The 20,174-nt window shown below is 49.1% G+C and overlaps 8 protein-coding genes across 8 annotated transcripts; 4 read left to right on the plus strand and 4 right to left on the minus strand.

The window, feature by feature from the left end:
- Nucleotides 1-2,052: 2,052 nt before the first annotated feature.
- N7532_010483 (putative multicopper oxidase) lies at nt 2,053-3,153 on the plus strand (the record flags this gene model as incomplete). Its single annotated transcript, XM_056622974.1, has 1 exon — nt 2,053-3,153. The coding sequence occupies one exon, from the start codon at nt 2,053-2,055 to the stop codon at nt 3,151-3,153; it is 1,101 nt and encodes a 366-aa protein (XP_056470390.1).
- A 1,039-nt stretch (nt 3,154-4,192) lies between these two features.
- N7532_010484 (uncharacterized protein) lies at nt 4,193-4,709 on the plus strand (the record flags this gene model as incomplete). Its single annotated transcript, XM_056622975.1, has 2 exons — nt 4,193-4,204; nt 4,281-4,709. The coding sequence occupies 2 exons, from the start codon at nt 4,193-4,195 to the stop codon at nt 4,707-4,709; spliced, it is 441 nt and encodes a 146-aa protein (XP_056470391.1).
- Nucleotides 4,710-5,707: 998 nt separating this feature from the next.
- Nucleotides 5,708-7,000, minus strand: N7532_010485 (NO-inducible flavohemoprotein; the record flags this gene model as incomplete). Its single annotated transcript, XM_056622976.1, has 1 exon — nt 5,708-7,000. One exon carries the CDS (start codon nt 6,998-7,000, stop codon nt 5,708-5,710), a length of 1,293 nt encoding a protein of 430 aa, XP_056470392.1.
- A 4,140-nt stretch (nt 7,001-11,140) lies between these two features.
- Nucleotides 11,141-11,936, minus strand: N7532_010486 (uncharacterized protein; the record flags this gene model as incomplete). Its single annotated transcript, XM_056622977.1, has 2 exons — nt 11,141-11,298; nt 11,354-11,936. The coding sequence occupies 2 exons, from the start codon at nt 11,934-11,936 to the stop codon at nt 11,141-11,143; spliced, it is 741 nt and encodes a 246-aa protein (XP_056470393.1).
- Nucleotides 11,937-14,339: 2,403 nt separating this feature from the next.
- N7532_010487 (uncharacterized protein) lies at nt 14,340-14,831 on the minus strand (the record flags this gene model as incomplete). Its single annotated transcript, XM_056622978.1, has 1 exon — nt 14,340-14,831. The coding sequence occupies one exon, from the start codon at nt 14,829-14,831 to the stop codon at nt 14,340-14,342; it is 492 nt and encodes a 163-aa protein (XP_056470394.1).
- A 234-nt stretch (nt 14,832-15,065) lies between these two features.
- N7532_010488 (uncharacterized protein) lies at nt 15,066-15,397 on the plus strand (the record flags this gene model as incomplete). The annotated part of the gene is made up of 3 exons (XM_056622979.1): nt 15,066-15,190; nt 15,247-15,304; nt 15,359-15,397. The coding sequence occupies 3 exons, from the start codon at nt 15,066-15,068 to the stop codon at nt 15,395-15,397; spliced, it is 222 nt and encodes a 73-aa protein (XP_056470395.1).
- A 1,653-nt stretch (nt 15,398-17,050) lies between these two features.
- N7532_010489 (ribonuclease P subunit p30 family protein) lies at nt 17,051-18,051 on the minus strand (the record flags this gene model as incomplete). The annotated part of the gene is made up of 2 exons (XM_056622980.1): nt 17,051-17,901; nt 17,976-18,051. The coding sequence occupies 2 exons, from the start codon at nt 18,049-18,051 to the stop codon at nt 17,051-17,053; spliced, it is 927 nt and encodes a 308-aa protein (XP_056470396.1).
- A 416-nt stretch (nt 18,052-18,467) lies between these two features.
- N7532_010490 (casein kinase II subunit alpha/alpha') lies at nt 18,468-19,718 on the plus strand (the record flags this gene model as incomplete). The annotated part of the gene is made up of 4 exons (XM_056622981.1): nt 18,468-18,582; nt 18,701-19,074; nt 19,148-19,567; nt 19,629-19,718. The coding sequence occupies 4 exons, from the start codon at nt 18,468-18,470 to the stop codon at nt 19,716-19,718; spliced, it is 999 nt and encodes a 332-aa protein (XP_056470397.1).
- Nucleotides 19,719-20,174: the final 456 nt, after the last annotated feature.

Genomic DNA, 20,174 nt, shown 5'->3' on the forward strand with positions numbered 1-20,174 from the left:
ATCATCTAAAATATTTAAAACGAGGATATGTTAATCCCTATGCTAAGTAAATCCTATCTTGCAATATTAAAGTAAAGTTAGTCCATGGTTGTTGAGATATGTCGTGGTAATTTATCGCATTTACTATGTGTTTTGGGGTGGGCGGCTCGCTTGGGTGGGCGGCTCGCTTGGGAACTACGTTAGTGTAGTGGGGGGAACTCCTCCCCCTACTACATGGGTGCCATCCAGACTATGTGACATAGCCGGCAGTATACAGTGGCCGGATAGCTAGTTCTAGAATACACCTTCTTACACCTCCCCGACCTGACACCTGCATTTGGGGTTCTCGCTATTTCCTGATTGCTACGCGTGTGTTTTGTGGTGGTTTTTCTGCTGAATCGACCCGCACGTCTCAGCGCGTGCTGCCATCGAGCGTTCCCCTCTTCACTAGTTAGTTAAGAACGTAATGTGCTCTTACCAAGAGATCAGGGTCAGGTAATCCGAACTCGGAATGGACGAAGTTAACGACTTGCGTTGCGAGCTCAGCGAGACAAAGGAGCTTAGTGTCCATACAAAGGCGCTAGAGCAGTAGCGGGTAGCCGACTACTACAAGAGCAGTGTAGAGGATCGGTCGAGTATTCGAACCCCGGACCAATCAGGAGTAGATTAGGTGGAGTGGCGGCGCTGATCTGCGACCGTCACCAACCACCCACCGACCGGAAACCGGTCAGCACGCTGGCCGTTGGAAACGGGCGTGCTAGAGACTAGCAGAATTTTTTTTTTTTTTTTTCGACCGAAGTACCGGAGGAAACCAGCCTGGGATCGAAACTGGACGTGCAACCATTTGTAAGGTGGTAGCCTGTGGGGAAGAGAAGTTGATTGTTCTATCATGTTCGCCAGTCGAGGATATGCCCCGACAGGACTGACTATCTATGCTCGCATAACTAACTGATACGACTTTTTATCTCCCGCAAGAAACGAGTCGCATCTCTCGCAAGTTACATGTCATTGCGCGCACATGATCCTGGAAGCTTGATGTCGATCCCGTAGTTCTGGGGTACATGACTCGGTTTTTCCACCGATCAGAACAGCTGTAAGGCATTCGGGATTCTCTGTGGCTTGGATTCCGAATACTCAAACTGTTTGTAAATGGATATAGAGTTTAACTGAGGACTTTCGGCACCGACGTACCACTGAATCCAAAGGCCACCCGGTCCCAGAAATTGAAGACCCCTGAACTTCGAGTGGACGGTGGTATCCACTGAGCTCCGACTTGAAAATCTTACACAAGGCAAGCACTACCCACATCGCTCAAAGGCTATATACGCCACTCTATAATTATAAATGTAGTTAGGTGGGACGCTAATTCACGGGTTACAATAGGACTAAATGACGGGAGAGTATGCCCTGCAATTCACTATGTCTACTAAAAGGACGAAATGTTGTGAGGCTTGCCGATGATATGAGAACCACAGCTGTCTCCATGCTGGATCTTCGCAGCTGACGGGACAGAACGGATTAGGAACATCATGTGAGCTCCAGATTTGCAGTCAAAGAATGACCACATTATGTTTCAGACTTGAGACGGAACCATGGTAATGACGTATTACATTACTTCAGCCTTTCATAAGTATTTAGGACGGTGGAAATACCCGGGATAGGTTGCCCTTTGAAGGCCGCTAGTAACCGATTCCTTAACCTTGCGTTGGATTTGCTCGCTACGGTTCTATCACTTTTCACTCTGAAGTGAAAAATTATCCGTCGAACTTCGTCAACACACTGTGCAAAAAAAAGATGAATTATTCGCGTATGGCATCGAGGCTTTTCCGAATTCCGGTGGCATCCAGACGCCACTGCGCTCAAAAAAACGAAGTCTTACCGTTGTATCATACGCCATCATCGCTTCTGCAAGCCAAATTTACATCGGCCAGGCTTATCTCAACGGGCCAAGCCAACACGAGAGCAAACGTTCATGCAGGCCACATTCGACCAAGATACTTTCTTGCTATATCTGCATTGATATCCTTCAGTATGATTATATACTCTCGGCACCAAGGCTCAATCCCAATCCGGATGGACTCTGGCCAGACCGAGATAGAGAGGGGACCGGATCCAACCCTGATGCCTCAGGCGAATGAAGCAGCGCAATTGCACTCGAGTACATGTGATGCCCCTGGAAAATTTAAAAACATTGCAAACCTTCCAAAGGAGAATGCGACGTTCGCGTATGCACCAAATGTCCCTCCACCGATCACTCGAAACTATCCTGTTCTTCTCCAAGTGCCGTTGACAACTGCCACCAAGGTGAAACAACTGACAAGTCAGCACAAGTACGAGCAATGGAATTTTAACGGCACTGTCCCTGGCCCATTCATCCGAGCTCGGGTCGGGGATGTGGTAGAGCTCTCGCTGACGAACCTTGACGAGACAGGCAATCCACACAACATCGACTGCCATGCATTTCTCGGACCTGGAGGAGGCTCCGCACTGACGACAGCGGAAGAAGGCCAGACCAAGACAGCAAGTTTTCGGCTCATGTGCCCAGGTCTGTACTTCTACCACTGTGCAGCAGCACCGGTGCCAGTGCATATTGCGAACGGGATGTATGGGCTCATGTACGTCCAGCCAGCCGAAGGAGATCTCCCTCCGGTGGATCGTGAGTACTATGTGATGCAGAGCGAATTTTATCACGAACCTCCTGAAATAGAGGAAGATGGAAAACCGTCATCAACAGTGGAGTTTTCGTATCCGAATGCGCTGCGTGAGGAACCAAACGCTGTTGTCTTTAACGGACATGAGGCCGCCCTGACACGAGACAAGCCTCTGAAAGCTTCCGTGGACGAGACAGTCCGCATATTCTTTGGAAACGCAGGCCCAAACCTTACAAGCTCGTTTCACGTCATTGGAAGCAACTTTGAAAATGTTTACCGTGATGGCGACGTTGTGAGCCCTCCTGGGCGGTTTGTGCAAACAATCAGTGTTCCTCCCGGCGGTTCGACCATCGTCGATATGAAAATGCTCGTTCCTGGGACATATACCCTCGTGGATCATGCCATATTTCGTCTTGACAAAGGCGCTGTGGGATACTTGAACGTGGCTGGGGAATCGAGAACTGATATTTACCTCGGTAAAGAGCCGCCCGCCCCTTGCGTCGGCTGTAAGTTACATCCTTGACGATTAAGCTTTTGTTTGAACGCAGACTCGGCGCCCAATTGTCTGTGCAATATATTTTTATATTGATCTCTTGATGGTCGGCATCATCTTTGTCCATAATATACATTGTCCAAGTGATATGTCAAGCTTCTGAAAAACTTTTACATGTTAATGGGTCCTTGGAGACAGTAACTGGGCTCAGGCTTCAACTATCATGCATTATTGACATAGAGAAACTATCGATCAGTTTCCTAAGGGATTCGCTTTTTTACATTGTTGTTGTAGAGGTAGAGATTCATGCACCCTGGTTGGTCACGTCCATCCTCAGTTGTGGGGTATGACTGAATATGCTTTGGCTAGGAAACATGACAGACAGGAGTGTAGTGACGTCATTAGAATCTGGTTCAGAACATAGCATCTCTGTATGAGTCGGATGAAGAAAATTATCGCTGGTAGACTTGGGGGATGGCAACGTATAAGGAATGCACGGACATCAGGACAGGTGGAGATCAAAGAAATACCATGCTATTTTTTGCTGCTAAAGTGGTGATCAACCGTTAGTTTCGCCCAGCGGTATCATAATACATTATTTGATTTACTAGCATATCTATGTAGAATCATGAATGTCAAAGAGGGTTTGGTTTGTACGGCAGAAAAAATGGCAGAAAATTAAGCGGTGTAGAGGGGATTGGAGACTTTTGCGGTGCCACACTGTCGGGGGGACATTGGTCAACGGAGATCACGAATAAAGTCACGTGCTTGAATGCCCTTTCACGTAAGAAAGCTCTCACCATGACACCACAACTAAACCTGTTGGCCTGCTACATATCCTGCCTACGCCATGCGAACTTCCTTATCCTCCGTCCTTCGCCGTTGTACGCTTGTTTTTGCAAGTTCGGTCACCTCTCCGCCTTATCCGCTAGTTCGTCTCTCCATCCTGGTGTCACGATACAGCTCTACGGTCTCAACGCCTACTGGACCGTATCCGATTAGAGCGGATGCTGCCAGGAAAGCATTTTCCGCAGAGGAATATAGGAAGTACAATAGATTAGCTTTTAACATGGAGGGTATGGTACGGAACTTTTCTCGCACTCGCCGTAATGATTCCCCTGCAAGCCGGACTATATCTTAACCACTGCCATCTTTAGCATCACGAGCTGCGTAATCTGTGGCTTGGCCTGCGCACTGATTGCGCCAGGATGGAAGAACGCCTCGATCCGGCTGCAGGACAACGGCTCATAGAGCACGGACTCGCTTTTTGCAACGAGCTGGAAGTGCATCACGACCGCGAGGAGACTTTCCTCTTCCCGAAACTGGCCGACCGGATGCCTGAATTTGGACCCCAGTCAACCCTGGTGGACCAGCACAAGAAGATTCATGTTGGCCTTGCCGCCCTTAAGCGGTATCTGCTAGACTGTCACATTGAGGAAAAGGTTCTCGATAGGGCGCATATAAGGGCAATCATGGACACGTTTTCAGAGGTGTTGTTAGCACATCTTGATGATGAGGTATATGCGCTTCGCGCAGAGAGGATTCGGTGGCATTGGACCTTGGATGAGTTCAGAAAGATTCCTTGATCCCAAAGATGGTGGTATGGATTGTGCCCTGGCCCCGGCCATGCTTATTCGATCACTCGCCCGTTGCGGCCAGGTTATGTATAGTTAATAGCGCTACGTTATTAATATGGCTTTTCTCTCCCGGTCCACCATACGATTTAAGAGCCTAGCAGGCCCAAGTACGCCAGCCAAACGCAAGAAGAATAGCCCTCATTACATTCCTCTACGAAGGTGGGTGGTACCGCCAATTGATGGTCAGCTAGAGCTTTCAAACACGACCGAACAAGGTAGAGAACACGTCTCCAGCGTTTCCATTATTCCTGAAATGCTCTGTAAGGTGTTTCTCAAAGAGCATCAACAATGAGTTAGCATCAGTGAAGAGATCGCGAGTGAATTTTCCTGCCACCCAGAATTCGGGACTACAATTACTGCTGTAACGCAAGGCATCAAAAGTAGTATGTAGGGTGTAAGTGACTCGTGAATGGAGTTGCTTGGTCCAGCTACCTTCTTGATATCCTCCACCCAGCAGAAACGCCACGGTATTGAGGTCTTTTCCCATAATCCCCGATGCAAGTCTCTCAATCGTGGGCGATCCGGCGCCGGCGCTACGTAAACCACTCACTAGGTGCCGCACTCGTATCCATGGTCCTCGTGGTAAACGATCGGCGCTTCATGCAGCCTGGGTTCTTGGCAGCAAGCCGTATAACCGCTGAATATGGGGTGGTTTCAATATTTTGAGATGGCTGTTATTTGTCATAGTTTATAACAGAGAAACCGGAATTTTGTTAATGAAGAGGTATGATTACAGGAACTGGTAAGACTAAAGACCAAGTGGTTTCAATCAAGCATATTGATCAGGTACCAGAATGAGAGTGGACAAAAAACCACCAGCAATAGGTATATTACAGCGGAGCGGAGACGTAGGGAGAAAAGACTATCGGATATACATGTTCCAACAACATCCTTGTGGAGCAATAACATCATAACAACCTTCGCCACTAAGTGCATCTGTCGATCAATCAATCATGCGGAGAGCCAAATACCTCCATATGAATGCGTTCGGGACTTACACCCAAACTCTCCAAATTCTTGTTTTGAGCCTTCATAAACGGCTGAGGCCCACAGATATAATAATCTGCATCCGGGAGAATAGCCTTGTCTTTGATTTTGGCCCAATCCACCCGGCCTATATGATCATAGTCCAACCCGTGCGTGTCATTCTCGGCTTTCTCTTCGTAAAACACCACGCGGCTCACTGACGGGTTTTCGGCGACTATCTGGATCAGATCGCTCTTCATGGCGTGGACACGGCCATTGCGTGCCGCATGGACGAACACCACTTGCCGCGCTTGACCCTGCCGGCTGATTATGGTTTTCAACATAGACATCATCGGCGTCAGGCCCACGCCCCCACTGATCAGCACAGCGGGAGTGCTGGCGTTAATGTCGAGAATGAAATCACCGAACGGCATGCTCACGTCTAATTCGGCACCTTCCGGCAGCGACTCGTGAAGTACATTTGAGATCTGGCCCGCTGGCTTGGAATCCTTCGCAAACTCTCGTTTGACAGAGATCCGGAAGTTGATTCTGTTCGACATGTCCGATAGGCTGTACTGACGGGGCTGGTAGGAACCCAGTTCGGGCACGTAGCAACGCACGCTGACGAACTGTCCAGGCTGATACGATGGGAGGACGCCCTTGTCCAACGGAGTGAGATGGAAAGAAATAATTTCGTCGCTCTCTGGCACCTTCTTTGAGACGTAGAACTTTCGCCATCCTTTCCACCCACCTGGTGTCTTCACACCCTGTTGGTAGAGACCCTGCTCAAAGTTGATGAAAATATCCGCCAGTTGCTGGTAGGCTGCCTTCCAAGCATCGAGGACTTGGTCATTGACGGCCGGCCCTAGGACATCTTTGATTGCGGCGAGCAAGTGTTCACCGACAATGGGGTAATGGTCGGGCATGATACCCAAGCTGGCATGCTTATGTCCGATGCGAGAAACTGCTGTGCTCAGAGCTTTAGGCTGGTCAATGTTTACCGCATACGCCCAAACGGCATGGGCTAGAGCCGCAGGCTGCTCGCCGGTTGCTTGGTGGGTGACATTGAAAACGTTTTTGAGATCGGGATGCTTCTCTAGCAAGCGCTTATAAAAGAGAGTGGTGATCGTGACTCCATGTTCTTGCAGGGCAGGGATGGTGGACTTCACAATCTGCTTTTGCTGCATGGTAAGCCCCCTTGGTGTCACCGAGGAATAAGTCCTTCGGGCCAGCCACGGGAGGTTTAATCGTCGAAAGACAAGTTGTGCAAACATTGTGAGAATATTGCGGACTCGGCGAACTCCAGGATTCAGTTTGTGCTGATTGGAAATTCTCACGGTTTCATCGGCTGGACACGTCGAGGATTTCGACTTCTTTGGTATGTTATGTAATACTAGTCCCATGAATCTTAATTAACTAGGGAATGGGAGTCCGATTCGCGTTGTACAAATTACTAAACTAGGACTAGACTCCGATCTTCGAAATTCGGAAACTAGTCCTCTTGTGGCATAGTAGCACTCTTCGTCCTTACCAGGCACGAGTTAGTTACTACTTGGGTGCACGTGATCGTGACAGGACTGTTAGGGAGATGTGTGTTGTTATTGGTCATCTAAGCTAGAATGGAGTATATGACCCCCTGATGGTGGTCACGTGGCTCCCGGACTATAGTTGATCCACGCCGGAGGAAGATCCTCGGATGCAGCACGCTGGCACTCCCACTCATCCGAGATCTCTACCGAAGGCGTCAGAAACGACTAGGGTCCTCCCACTAGATCACGGGTGAGTCAAAAGAAAGACAAAATAGCTATATACAGACAGTCCTGGGGGAAAACCTCCATGCAAAACCCTGTGGGACAAAACCATGGAGGAAACCAGGCCAGTTCGGATACATAGATCCCAATTCCATCATATCGCTTCCATTCCCATTCCCTTGACATGACGCTGATGCAATTCCTTAGGCAGGGCCTTTGTCAGGATATCTGCAGTCATATCTGCCGTACGAACGTATTCGAGTCGAATAAGGCCATTAGCAATAGCCTCGCGAATAACATGGAAACGGATGTCGATATGTTTCGATCGTGGAGAGGGTGAATTGCTAGGTCGATTTGCAGTTGCAATAGCACCTTGATTGTCGCAATAAATGATGTTGGAGGGCATTGAATGTTCTGCATACTGAGGCAGAATCAAAAGGATGAGTTTACGAAGCCAAATGACTTCAAATGATGCAGTTGCTAATCCAACATATTCAGCATCATGAGTCGAGCTTGTGACTAGGGATTGCTGTTTCGATTTCCAGGCTATCGGGCCACCGTTCAGAAGGAATATAAAGCCGGAAGTCGAGCGTCGATTGTTGAGATCTGCAGCGAAATCGGAATCGCTATAGCCATATAGGATTGGTTCGGTGGAAGATGGTTTGCTGAAGACGATGCCTAGGTCCTGGGTGCCAGCCAGGTACCGAAGCAATCGTTTAAGTGCTGCTGCATGCTTTACACCCGGTTTCTGCACGAATTTTGATAGGCGTGAAAGTGCGAATGCAAGATCAGGTCTTGTACAGATCATTAAATATATCAGCGCTCCCACTGCAGCGCGATATTCTGATGAATCTGCTTCACTTAAACGGTCTGCATCAGTTGCTTCAACAAGTGGATGCTTGGGGTCTAGGGGAGTTGCAACAGGGTTGCTGGGTGCATTAAAGCGTTCAAGGATTCGCTTGATGTATGCTTTCTGATGCAAAATGGCTTTGCCATCTCGATAGTCAATATGGATGCCTAGAAACAGCCTGGGTGTTCCCATATCCCGAGTGTTGAATTCATTGCAGCATTCCTGGACGAATTCCTCAATAGCTTCCTGATCACCAGTTAGCAAAAGGTCGTCAACAAAGAGGAGAAGTATCATGAATTTGTTTTCGTGGCTGCGAATGAATATTGTTGGCTCAGCATCACACTGATAGAAGCCTGCTTTTGATAGGAATGCGGTCATCCTATCCCACCAAATGCGCGGTGCCTGTTTGAGTCCATACAGTGACCGGCGGAGCTTCAGAATATATCTGGTTGGATCTAAATCCATGCCTTCTGGTATCCCCATGTAGACTTCAGAGTCTATGCTGCCATTAAGAAAGGCAGTGATAATATCGAGATTGCGTAAGGACCAGCCATTGAACACAGCGATCGCCACCAGGAGTCGGAATGCAGCTAAAGAGGCAGTTGGGGCATAGGTCTCCATGAAATCAATTCCAAAGCGTTGGAGAAAGCCCTTGATCACCAAACGTGCCTTATAGCGCGTACTTCCATCAGGACTCAATTTACGCTTGAATACCCACTTGCCAGGGATCGGCTTGCACCCATTAGGCATTTGACTGATCTCTTGAACTATCCAAGTTCCATTTTCTTCATGAGATTTCAGTTCTTCTTGTACTGCTGGTGGCCACCTAATCGGATCCTGGAGCAAGGCATCCGAATAGGAGAGAGGATCTCCATTGTGGTCTGTTTGGACTGTCCTCTCTGCTGCTTGCCTGGGTGGGTAGGAGAGCGACTCCATACCTTGCACGATCAAAGCGGCTTCCACAAGCTCCCTAGTAGTATCGTACTCGTGGATTTTGGCGCAGGTGCCGAATACAACTCCTCGCTGGTTGTAGACGGTCTGGCTGTCCGTGAGGAGTGCCAGGGACGGGGGAACGTCCGATTCATCTGCTAGTTCCATAGGATCCGCAGGCTTCGCAGGATCGTTTGGGTTCACAGGAGCTGCGGGTGGGTGCAGCCAGAAGGGGTTCATCGAGGAAGGTGGTATGCCTGATACTGCGGGAAGCACTCCCGATACTGACTGACCAAGTACAGTATCGACCGCGGAACCAGGCGGATTTCGTTTATGTGCAATCGATGGTTTGAAACCAGCTGGGCGTTTAAGCCATGGACCTGGAAAGAGGTCCTCATCGAACTTGAGTTCGGAATGGTTGCTTGTTTGCAACGTGTAGAGATCAAGACATTTGTAAATAGAACTTGAGTCTTGTACATAGCCTACCATCATGGCTGGCCTGCAGCGAGGATCAGAACTCGAGCTGCGATGCTCCTTTCGAAGGTGTATCCAGACTAGACATCCCCAGGGCTTCATGGAAGCGAGCGATGGCTGCTTGCTGTACAGTAGAAGGTGTGGGGAGATATTACCTAGAGTAGAAGATGGAAGGAGATTAGATAGGAATACCGAAGTTGCAAGGGACTCAGCTTGTAGTCGGTAGTCATCTAGAACACCAGCTCCAGCTCTCATGGAGCGTTCCATGTTCTTGATTGTCTGGACTCTTCGTTCGAGTACACCATTCTGTTGCTTGACACCAGAGGTAGAAAGCTGATGAAGAATTCCAAATCTGCGGTTTATCTCGCTGACCATGCTGTTTGAGAATTCACCAGTACCACCATCAGTCCGCCATGACCTGATGATAGTATCAAATTGGGTCAGGATCATGTTTATGAAGCCTTGAAGAAGAGGTGCAATGGCTGAAACATTCTTGCTTGAGGCAAAGAAGCACCATGCAAAACGCGTGAAGTCATCAACAAGAAGCAACATATATTTGGATCCACCAAAGGAGATGCCATCCAGAGGAACAAGGTCAGAATGGACTCGGTCAAATGGCTTGCTGCAACGTTCAAGCACAGGAGGGTGAGGATTTGCCTTCATTTTACCCTGGAGGCATGCAGTACAGGTGGGAAGCTTGCGTGGTACAGATAGCTTCATCATAGCTCCCACTGAGCGGAGATTTCGGTGGCCTAGTCGATTGTGCCAGGATCGAAGTGTGCTGTATTCTCTTGCACGGAGGGCTCGTGGGCTGTTCAATAGAGATGCAGGATTCACATGCGTTCGATAAAGATCTCCACGTTTGGAGTCGGCGAGCTGGAACCATGCAGAGTCATGACTCTGTCGAATATAGACTTTGCCATTTTCAATGAGAGTTGAATAGCCAGCTCGGTCAAGAAGCTGCAGGGATAGCAGATTCTCAGCCAGCTTTGGTACGAACCAGACATTCAGGACAAGGAGATGAGGACCAATCTGTAGAAGTTGGGTCCCAGATCCTTCTGCGTGGATCTTTGTATTATCTCCAAGGTAGATCTCCTTAGGGTCAAGAAAGTGTTTGTAGTCCTTGAGGTCTGATTTGCTGTTCGAAAAGTGCTGAGTGGCTCCAGAGTCAAGGATCCAGCTGAGATAATCCTTCTGCTGGGTTTCACTGTTGACATAGGAAGCTCTCGCGAGGAGGAGGTGTGTCGGATAGTTGTAGGGATTTGATTCGGAGCCTTGAGGCTGTGAATAGGCAATATTCGCCTGTGAAGGTTGCGGAGGTGCAGGCGAAGATTGAGGTGGATACTGTGGGATATTCGGCTGCTGGACTAGATAGGCACGGCTGCCATCTAATCTTGCAGCTCCAGTATCTAGTTGTTGTTGACGAATTCGACAGTCACGTTCAAAATGGCCTTCTCGTTTGCACCAGTTGCAGATGATACGCTTGTTTCGAGAGGTTCGGTTTGATCGACCACGGCGGTTTGATACTCCTGAGCGGCCTTGGTCACGGAGATGCTGAGCGCTTGATCTGCGGTTTGGTCGACGACCTCGAGCTACTAGAGCTTGGCCAGAGGTGTTGTCACCTGCAGAGGAGGTGTCTTTGATATTGGCAAGCAGGTAGGTAACAGTTTCGATAAAGGGTAGGTTCAGTTGCTTGGCTGCTTGGCCTTCTGTCTTGTAGCAATCGGGAAGTCGATTCACAAGGATATGGACTGCTATATCTCGATGTATCTTGTAGGGGGTGTTTTCGAGAGATAGAAAGACATTGCGGAATCGGCTTGTATAGGTAGAAATGGTGTCTTTTGGTTCCCATTTGATGCTCTGGAACGATTCGTATTGGGCGAGCAATGGTAGAGTTGTTCCTCGATCACAGCCAGCCTTGAGCGAAGACCAGAGGTCTCTAGGATTTGTATGGCCAACAAGGAGCTTTCGACATTCAGGAGCAACATGCTGGCGTAGCTTTGCAAGGTTCTCAGTCAACGTTTTAGCGATATCTCGATTGACATTGGAGGTAGGAGGTGGCACGGTTGCTGTAGAGGATGGATCGATGTATTGCCAGAGGTCAAAGAGGATCAGATGGTCTCTCCAGAATTCGCTCCAGTCAACCCAATTCGAATAGTCAAGGATTGGGAGCTTTTCACCGGATGAGGGAGAGGCAGCTGACATTCTTGAAGGCACAGCGATCATAGAACAGCTCCGTATAGCTCAAATTGAAGAGAAAAGGGTCTCATAACCTGTTAGGGAGATGTGTGTTGTTATTGGTCATCTAAGCTAGAATGGAGTATATGACCCCCTGATGGTGGTCACGTGGCTCCCGGACTATAGTTGATCCACGCCGGAGGAAGATCCTCGGATGCAGCACGCTGGCAAGGACGAGGGTGACTGACCGAAGCAAAACTGGAGAAAATAAAGCAGATCACGCATGGATCACACATCATGTTACCTGGCCTTTGCTTTTACTGCTTTCCTGCTGACATTTCACCCTCACATTCTCCTATAACCATTCCAACTAAAACACAACCCTAGCATATTACAAAACGAAGCTTACTTTACTCTATACTACCTTCTAAGGTGCTATAGAGGATAAAAACAAAACTAAATTAATATCCTAAGAAAGCGTTAACTAAGAGTAATACTTAGGTCAGGGATGTACCCTTAGCTTATACCAGAGACCTCTATCTTTTTTGTCCTCATAGGCTAGTATAAAAGCTCCAATTCTCGCCCTAGTAAAGAAATATAATTAAAGGGCTAGCAAAATAGTCACTTTGAGTAACCCCAGTATAAAGTGGCGATGACCTGTCTGCCATATGGAATATATAGTTCTCATAAAATCTTTCTTAGTAAAGCTTTGATTTGGAGACTCGATTTTCTCAATGGTTCCTTCCGCTGTTAATGATCTTTGGATCCACTGTTCAGTTCTCTGTGGCCAGCGCCATTGAAGCGAAATAATATAGGATTTAGTATTTACGCTCACATTGAATATTTCTTTCCGATATTCCATTACGATGTTAATCTGCATCTCTTCTTCAAAGACACCAAACAGCCACTCTGCGCAAGATATAACTGACTTCATGAACTGGTCGCCCATTCCTACTGAGCCATCTTCGGGTTGAATGAATGTACGAGCGGAGGAACTCCTTTGATAAGCTAATAACCTGGCTCTTTGGAGCCTTTACCGCTGGCATGACCATGAATCTCATGTTGATCGAAGATGGTCAGTTTCTTTTCGACATGAAGTCTTGCGCACCACAGTTGGGAAATCATACTCCTTCCAAAGTTCTACAGTCTGCCGGTACATGCTCTTAGTTTTGTCTATCCTTTTGTCTTTATCGCAAATGGCATCTTCATTTGCATGTGCCCCGAACACATATTCGCTCTGTTCCAAACGTAAGCAGCGTTTCTCTTTCGCTATGTTGTCTTGTTGAGCAAAAAAGAGTGCCCGACCATGACTGAAAAAACGCCAACGAAAAAGAGGAGAGTCTCAGCTATGAAAGAGAAGGAAAAGAAGAAATATTAGTGGTTCAGCGGAGAAGGTGGTACTTTAACTTATATGATAGGTTTTAAGCACGGCAAACTCTGAACAAGCAACCGAAACTACCCTCATTCCGCACCATCGCTTGACTGGTAGGGTCTGTGCGTGCCATTTTGCGTCATTTAGTTTAGTTCTGTAACTTGAGGTGTCAGGGGGTGGGATAATTGAAGATACATTTCTAGCCACTAGAAATTGAGGTTTGTCTCGGCCATCAGAAATCGTTCTCTAAATCAAAAGCTATGTGGGGCCGAGTGCTCATTTCGGTATGGACTAATCCTGGACTGAGTGCTCAATAACTAGTCAGTTAGGTGGTCCCTGAGGGTCTCCGAGTAATCAGTGATCATCCAGCCAGAGTCAGTGAGCGCTTACCGAGTCTGACTGTTCTATCACGTGATTCCGGTGAGCATCTCAGTGAGAATGAGCCCGAACTGAAATTTACTCAGTGAGCCTGAGTCTGAGCACCCTCACTAAAGCGGCGGCAGCTCAGATGGGAATGCCTCACCCACCAGATGAAATCCGCTACGTAGAGTGACATAATTAGTGTTATAGACTGGGGTCCTCTGATATAGGTCCTTAACTATCTACCCACCCACTTTATTTATCCTGCTGCCTCCGAGTCGATCCACATTATACCACAGCAGCAGGCCTAAAGGAAGCGGAAAACGAAGTCAAGAGCGTGCATGGCCAAGCACCATAGCTGCAGAGATTATACATTGACCCCACCTCCATGCGGAGGCGTTCGCATGTGAAACACAATAAATTAAAGCTCGTGCTGGCTCATTTGCGCATCCTCGCTGACGGGGTCCTCATCACCAAGTCGTCATGGAAGGTGGAACTCTCGTTGTGCAACAGGCCAACGCATCTCCAGTCGATGCCCAACTGAGTGGGATCCCGAGAGAACAGGACGACATTAGTCTTAACTTTCCCCAGTCACGGACATATGTCATTGGTAATCTCGGATCAAGATGGCGCTTTCTGACTCGCACACATATCGTTTGATCGTAGTAGTGGGCCAGCAGAGAGCCGATCATTGGGTGCTAGAGATGGATCCACGTTGAGGAGATGCGGAACACAACAGCACTTGGGACAGAGAGATCATCGATATGAGATGACTCGAAGCAGTTCCAATAGTTGCAAAGCGGGAACCGGAACCCGAATGAGGGGTTCGCAGGTGGTTCGCACAAGGCAACCAACGACCTACATATCAATTCAATCCCACGGGAAGCCCTAGCAATCCCTGGGATTCTCTCACGATACCCCCCTCCGACGCATTGGATACCTGGATGGAGACCGTTCCCATGCATGTAGGCTTCGTCGACACCACCGCAATGCGGCTCTGTTCGAAGGACTTGTGCCCAAACTGCTTCCCTCTCGGAGTGGCCGCGCTTTGGAGAGGGGTCCATTGGTCCATCCTGTATTCGGTTGTCGGCTACACGGACCTTGTTATTGGAGATTGAGCTACTGCCCAATTTGCTGCGATATCCATTCAAATCCACTGCGTATCGCGTTGGGATAATCCAGTTGAACATCGAATATTATAAAGATCCTCTGTCCAACGACCCAGCCGGTCTCCGTGGCTTCTTTTCATAAGATGAGCCCATTTCCCTGGCACTTTCATCCTCCCTGAATTTGAACTTTCCCAAATCCTCCGGTCTCGCAAATTTTAATTTTTGCCAGACCCATTCCTCACTCGGCATACTTGTCCCACATACCCTGTTTGCTACTAGACTTCTGGTGAGCCGAGCTCTGAGCCCTCTACCACGATGTCGTCCCCAAACAGAAACACGGACCAGTCCGCTACACAGACAAGCGGCTCGCCCCAAAGTGGCAATGGAGCAGTTGCAGGTAGCAGTACGCCATATAGCCAGGGTCACGGTGGGGGACAAACGTATGTTAACCACTGCTCTTTCATATTCAACGCCAATTCTAAGCTAAATACCGCAGGTATAGTTACAGCGGCAAAAGTGACATGAATGAGAGTCTCAGAGAAATAGGCGCCTGGGTAAGTGAAAGCAATCATCTACACCTTTTCGCCATGATAGCATTCCGCTAACAGACAGCGACAGACAACGACAACGACAACGACAACGACTAATGTCTCTAGTAAAAATTGACCAAATCTCCTCCCGCGTGGGCGGCTATGTGGGGGGAGAGGTCTCGACAAACAGACGCAAAGCATCTCAGGGATGAGCTAGTGGAAGTAATGACACTAGCCACATGAATCCGGAGAGGGCCCGACAATACCCGATTTGGTCACGCCAGCCTTGAGCCTATGACGTTCATTTTGCGGATTCCCTGCATGAATACCTGGAAAGCCCGTATGCCCAAACGGAGCATTCACCGAGTCGGGATGGATGGATGTAGGCGTTGGAAATTGATTGTTCTTGTTTCTTGACGTTTTGTGAGGGGTAGGACAGGGGTTCTCACAGATCGAATCCCTGGGGTATTATGTTCACGGGGAAATGCCCTTGTCTTGCTTCTGGGCTTGGAAGGTGAATAGCGAGAAATTCCTCCAATCTCGCCCACCGTGGAGACGCAGTATGTGTTCGCTGCCGAGGATGAACGTGCGCTGCACATACTCCACTTCTCCCGCGTCCCGCGTTCCCCCTCTTTTTCTCACGTTGTGTATGGGGTCGGTGTTTTGACAACCGTTTGCAAGGATTCTTTCTGATTCTCGACCTTGGGTACTGGTACTCCATGTTGCGTCGGAATCATCTTACCATGTTTGTTAGCAACGCGGGCCGTTGATGCGCCTGCGTTTCCCGTGATCGACAGTGAAATTATACGACTCCAGCTTGATATCGTCACAGAATGCATTAGTAGCATCGTTGAGTTGCATCTGGCGCGCATTACTGCCCAAGACTCGGGAATCCTCCAGCTTGAGCATCCTTCACCGCACTCTCCATGTTTTCCGAGATTCGTGCGGCGGTCCGTCGAGACGGGAAAATGAATGACAGCGTAATGCAGGTTGACCGAGGGCTGAGGGTGGGTATTCCGGAGTGGAGGCTAATATGTAGCTGTTAAGGTATCCATATTGTGGGAAATGGGTTGGGCCCGGCTCTGTGGTATTTATGGGTAGTCAGGTAAGGTGAAGGCAGGTGCATGGGGACACTGCTAGAGGGTGTTTTGATCTCGTAAATCCAAGGAAGGTGTACAGATAGAGGCAAGCCGAGTAAGCCAGAGGACGAGTGCAACAAGTCAGGCAGCCGGACTACCTTGGGAGTCACATGATGAACCGTTCAAAATAATGGTATAAGTGTGGTTTGATATTTTTTCATTGATAGGATCATATTCCGTTGGTATTCGATGGTGCCGTGAAGAGACCCAAAGAATTACAAAGGGATAAGTATTTGAACACGTTAGGATCACAATTTGCCCCGTAGAGCGAAGAGCTTTGAGATGATGTTCATGGGCATGATGCAAAATTGTTCGAGATAAGAGCCCGGTGTCATGAAGCAAGATCCGCCTTCATTCCTCGTAGTCTGACCGGCAGATGTTGCTCCATGATAGACAAAGCCATAGATCCAGCTATGACTGCTGGAGTGTCACAACCACCGGCTTTCCAAATATACTAAAGAGTACTTGCATGGCGGGGCTACTTTCGAACAATGTGATAGAAGGCGACTGAAAGAAGAGACTCCAGACAATGCAGATCCTTTCCAGTTCAGCAGTAGGCCGAAAATGCACCTTAATCTGGCTAGTCACAGTCCCAAATTTGACAATACTTTTGGGGTTGCATGTCTCATCATCAGGTATCGACTGCATGTGCACCTCGTGACTCAAGGCGAGCTTTTTTGGCGCGACGTTTCATTTCCCTCTTTGAGAGAGCTTTTTCGGGTTCCTCAGCTGGCTCGGAGCCAAGCGAAGCCTTTCGTTTCAGAGTGTCTGCAGCGTTGCTAGATGGTGATGCCGTATCCTCCTTTGCTGGTGCGTTCTTTTTTGTTGTCGTTTGCTCGCGATTGACACTCTCGCCGCCATGAACAATGTCGACAATACCCCGCCAGCTGGTCCGCTTCAACTTGGCCAGAGCCGTGACCTTCCTGGCTTCCTCGCAGATCGCTTCCTTTCCACGCTCTTGTGACAGTCCCCAGACACAAGCCAAATTGATCACATCCCATGGGGCCCGCAAGCTCAGAGCTCTTTGTGCCTCACTGGACACAATAATACCGCGGCCCCGTGTGGCTCTGATTAATGACGCAGCATTCCCAATTAGGTTTCGGCGAGCATCCAGGCCGCTTCCTGTGATTCCGGGACCGTAGCAGATCTCCAGCCGGATTCCTCGTGATATAGCAGCCGACAGCATTTTGAACTTGAAATGGTACGGCAATCGCACCGAGAGATCTAATGAGATCACATCACATTCCAGGCTGGTACAGGCATTAAGCAGGGCCTTTTCATTTGTGGGGCGGAGAGCAACAAGATCGTATGCTTGAGTCAGGTTGGCAAGGCGTTGGTTCTGCGCGGGGTCGGAGAGGGTCAGGTTGAGCCGGGTCAGCAGCTGGAGGGACTTGGGCGGATTTGACGGGAGAGGTGGCGGAGTGAGGCTTGACGGGAGCTTTCCGCTAATAGTATGGGACAAGGCGACGGTAGTGTAACCCACTGCGCGGTCAGGTTAGTACCTCGTGTGGTCTGGCGTGATTCGATCGTGTGCTAGTCTCGGCGGAATGACTTACGTTCTGCCAGGAAATTTAAGGTGTGGGGTACGTCGGAGTCATCAGGACTATAGGGGACATTCAGATCGAAAAACATTCTGGTCTCTTTAAAAGACGGCACCAGGCCAGACGCTGCAGGAGGCGAGCAAGAATAAAAGAACGCTGCCGCGACCTCAAGTTCCGGAACTGTCCAAAACGGGCAATCAGAAAATCAGTCCGGAATAACGATTCATCCGACGCTCTAGCCGCATCGGGGTGGCTCCCCACAGCGATCCCGTGACAAGGCGGAACAGATCTCGCTCTCATCATAATATCCCCCTCCAACCCATTGCTCGAGGACGATCGATAGCACGGCTGCGTTCGGGCTGGTCAGTTTCTGGGCCTGCTGCTGCTGTTGTCTTCATCCTATTTCAACCTCTTCCCACACCCTTCCCTCCATCACCCGGTCTCACCCCGCGTGACCCCGCTGCATCTCTCAATTGTGGGCGGGCTAGAAAGCCGTCTGCGGTCAACATGGCGCGCGTTTACGCCGAAGTTAACGACCACATGCCGCGGTCCTACTGGGACTACGACAGTGTCAACATTTCCTGGGGTGTGCTGGAAAACTACGAGATCGTTCGCAAAATTGGTAAGTCGCAGCTGATTGGAGCCATCCCGTTCAGCCGTTGGCGGTACCATCTGCGGCTGTTCCTAGGCTGTGGGGGCATTTCCAGACCGACTGTTTACTGACCCGTTTTGTCCTTTAGGCCGAGGAAAGTACTCCGAGGTATTCGAAGGCATCAACATCGTCAACTATCAGAAATGTGTCATCAAGGTTCTGAAGCCGGTGAAGAAGAAGAAGATTAAGCGAGAGATCAAGATCCTTCAAAATCTGGCTGGTGGCCCCAATGTTGTTGCCCTCCTCGATGTTGTCCGCGATAACCAGAGTAAGACTCCAAGTTTGGTTTTCGAGGCCGTCAACAACACCGATTTCCGGACTCTCTACCCCCGCTTTTCGGATTACGACGTGCGCTACTACGTCTTCGAGCTGCTGAAGGCGCTGGACTTCTGCCACAGCAAGGGTATCATGCATCGGGATGTCAAACCCCACAACGTTATGATCGATCATGAGAAGCGCAAGGTACGTAACGATTTTTAGACGCTACAATAGCGTCTCCGATAAGTAGACGAGCTTGACTACTGACCCATTCAAGTTGCGACTCATTGACTGGGGTCTGGCCGAATTCTACCACAAGGGCACTGAGTACAACGTACGCGTTGCTTCACGTTATTTCAAGGGACCCGAGCTCCTCGTCGATTTCCAAGAGTACGATTACTCACTTGACATGTGGTCACTGGGTGCCATGTTTGCCTCCATGATCTTCCGCAAGGAGCCTTTTTTCCACGGCAACAGCAACTCGGACCAATTGGTCAAGATCGCCAAAGTTCTTGGAACTGAGGAGCTTTTCGAATATCTGGACAAGTACGACATCGAACTGGACCCTCAGTACGATGAGATTCTCTCTCGGTTCCCCCGCAAGCCCTGGCACACATTTGTCAACCCTGAGAACCAGCGATTCGTTAGCGATGAAGCCCTTGACTTCCTCGACAAGCTCCTCCGCTATGACCATGCTGTATGTGATTTGTTCCTTCGTTTTTTTTAAGATTGGAACGCATGCTAATCCCTTGCCGCAGGAACGTCTGACCGCCCAAGAGGCTATGGCCCACGCGTACTTCGACCCTGTCCGCGCTGATGTTCTGCGGAACAGCAGCAACCAGTCCTGAATGGCTTTGTCGTGTTGATGATGATGATGGCTTTTTCTATCTTCCGTTCCTCGCACCCTACACCCATACCCTCCTTTATCTCCCTCCTCTGCCATCTGAATAGCACCTCTGCATAACGGAACCCCCCTTTTATTTTATTTATCTGACTTTCAAGCCATGTCGATATGAACGGTGCACGATTGAGAAGTCGAGAAGGATAGTGGCGCAACTACTGGGACTGTTTCCGAGCCTTTTCTCGATGAAGCCTGACTACAATGAGTGACCGAAACCCGAACAGAGACGACATTGATGACAAGACATGACATCTAATCTTCTTGAGCCAACCTGCCCTGCATCGCCTCGGTTCCATGGGCATGTGAGTAAGCGCGATAAATCAGTTGATCTCTTAGAGCGGGAGGAGCTTTCCTTCTCTTCCATACTGCCTAATTGCACAGCGCTGCTTTCGCTTGTCTCTGC

This window comes from Penicillium argentinense (assembly GCF_028826775.1).
Source record: "Penicillium argentinense strain IBT 30761 chromosome Unknown utg000010l_segment0_segment0, whole genome shotgun sequence".
Classification (NCBI taxonomy): Eukaryota; Fungi; Ascomycota; class Eurotiomycetes; order Eurotiales; family Aspergillaceae; genus Penicillium; species Penicillium argentinense.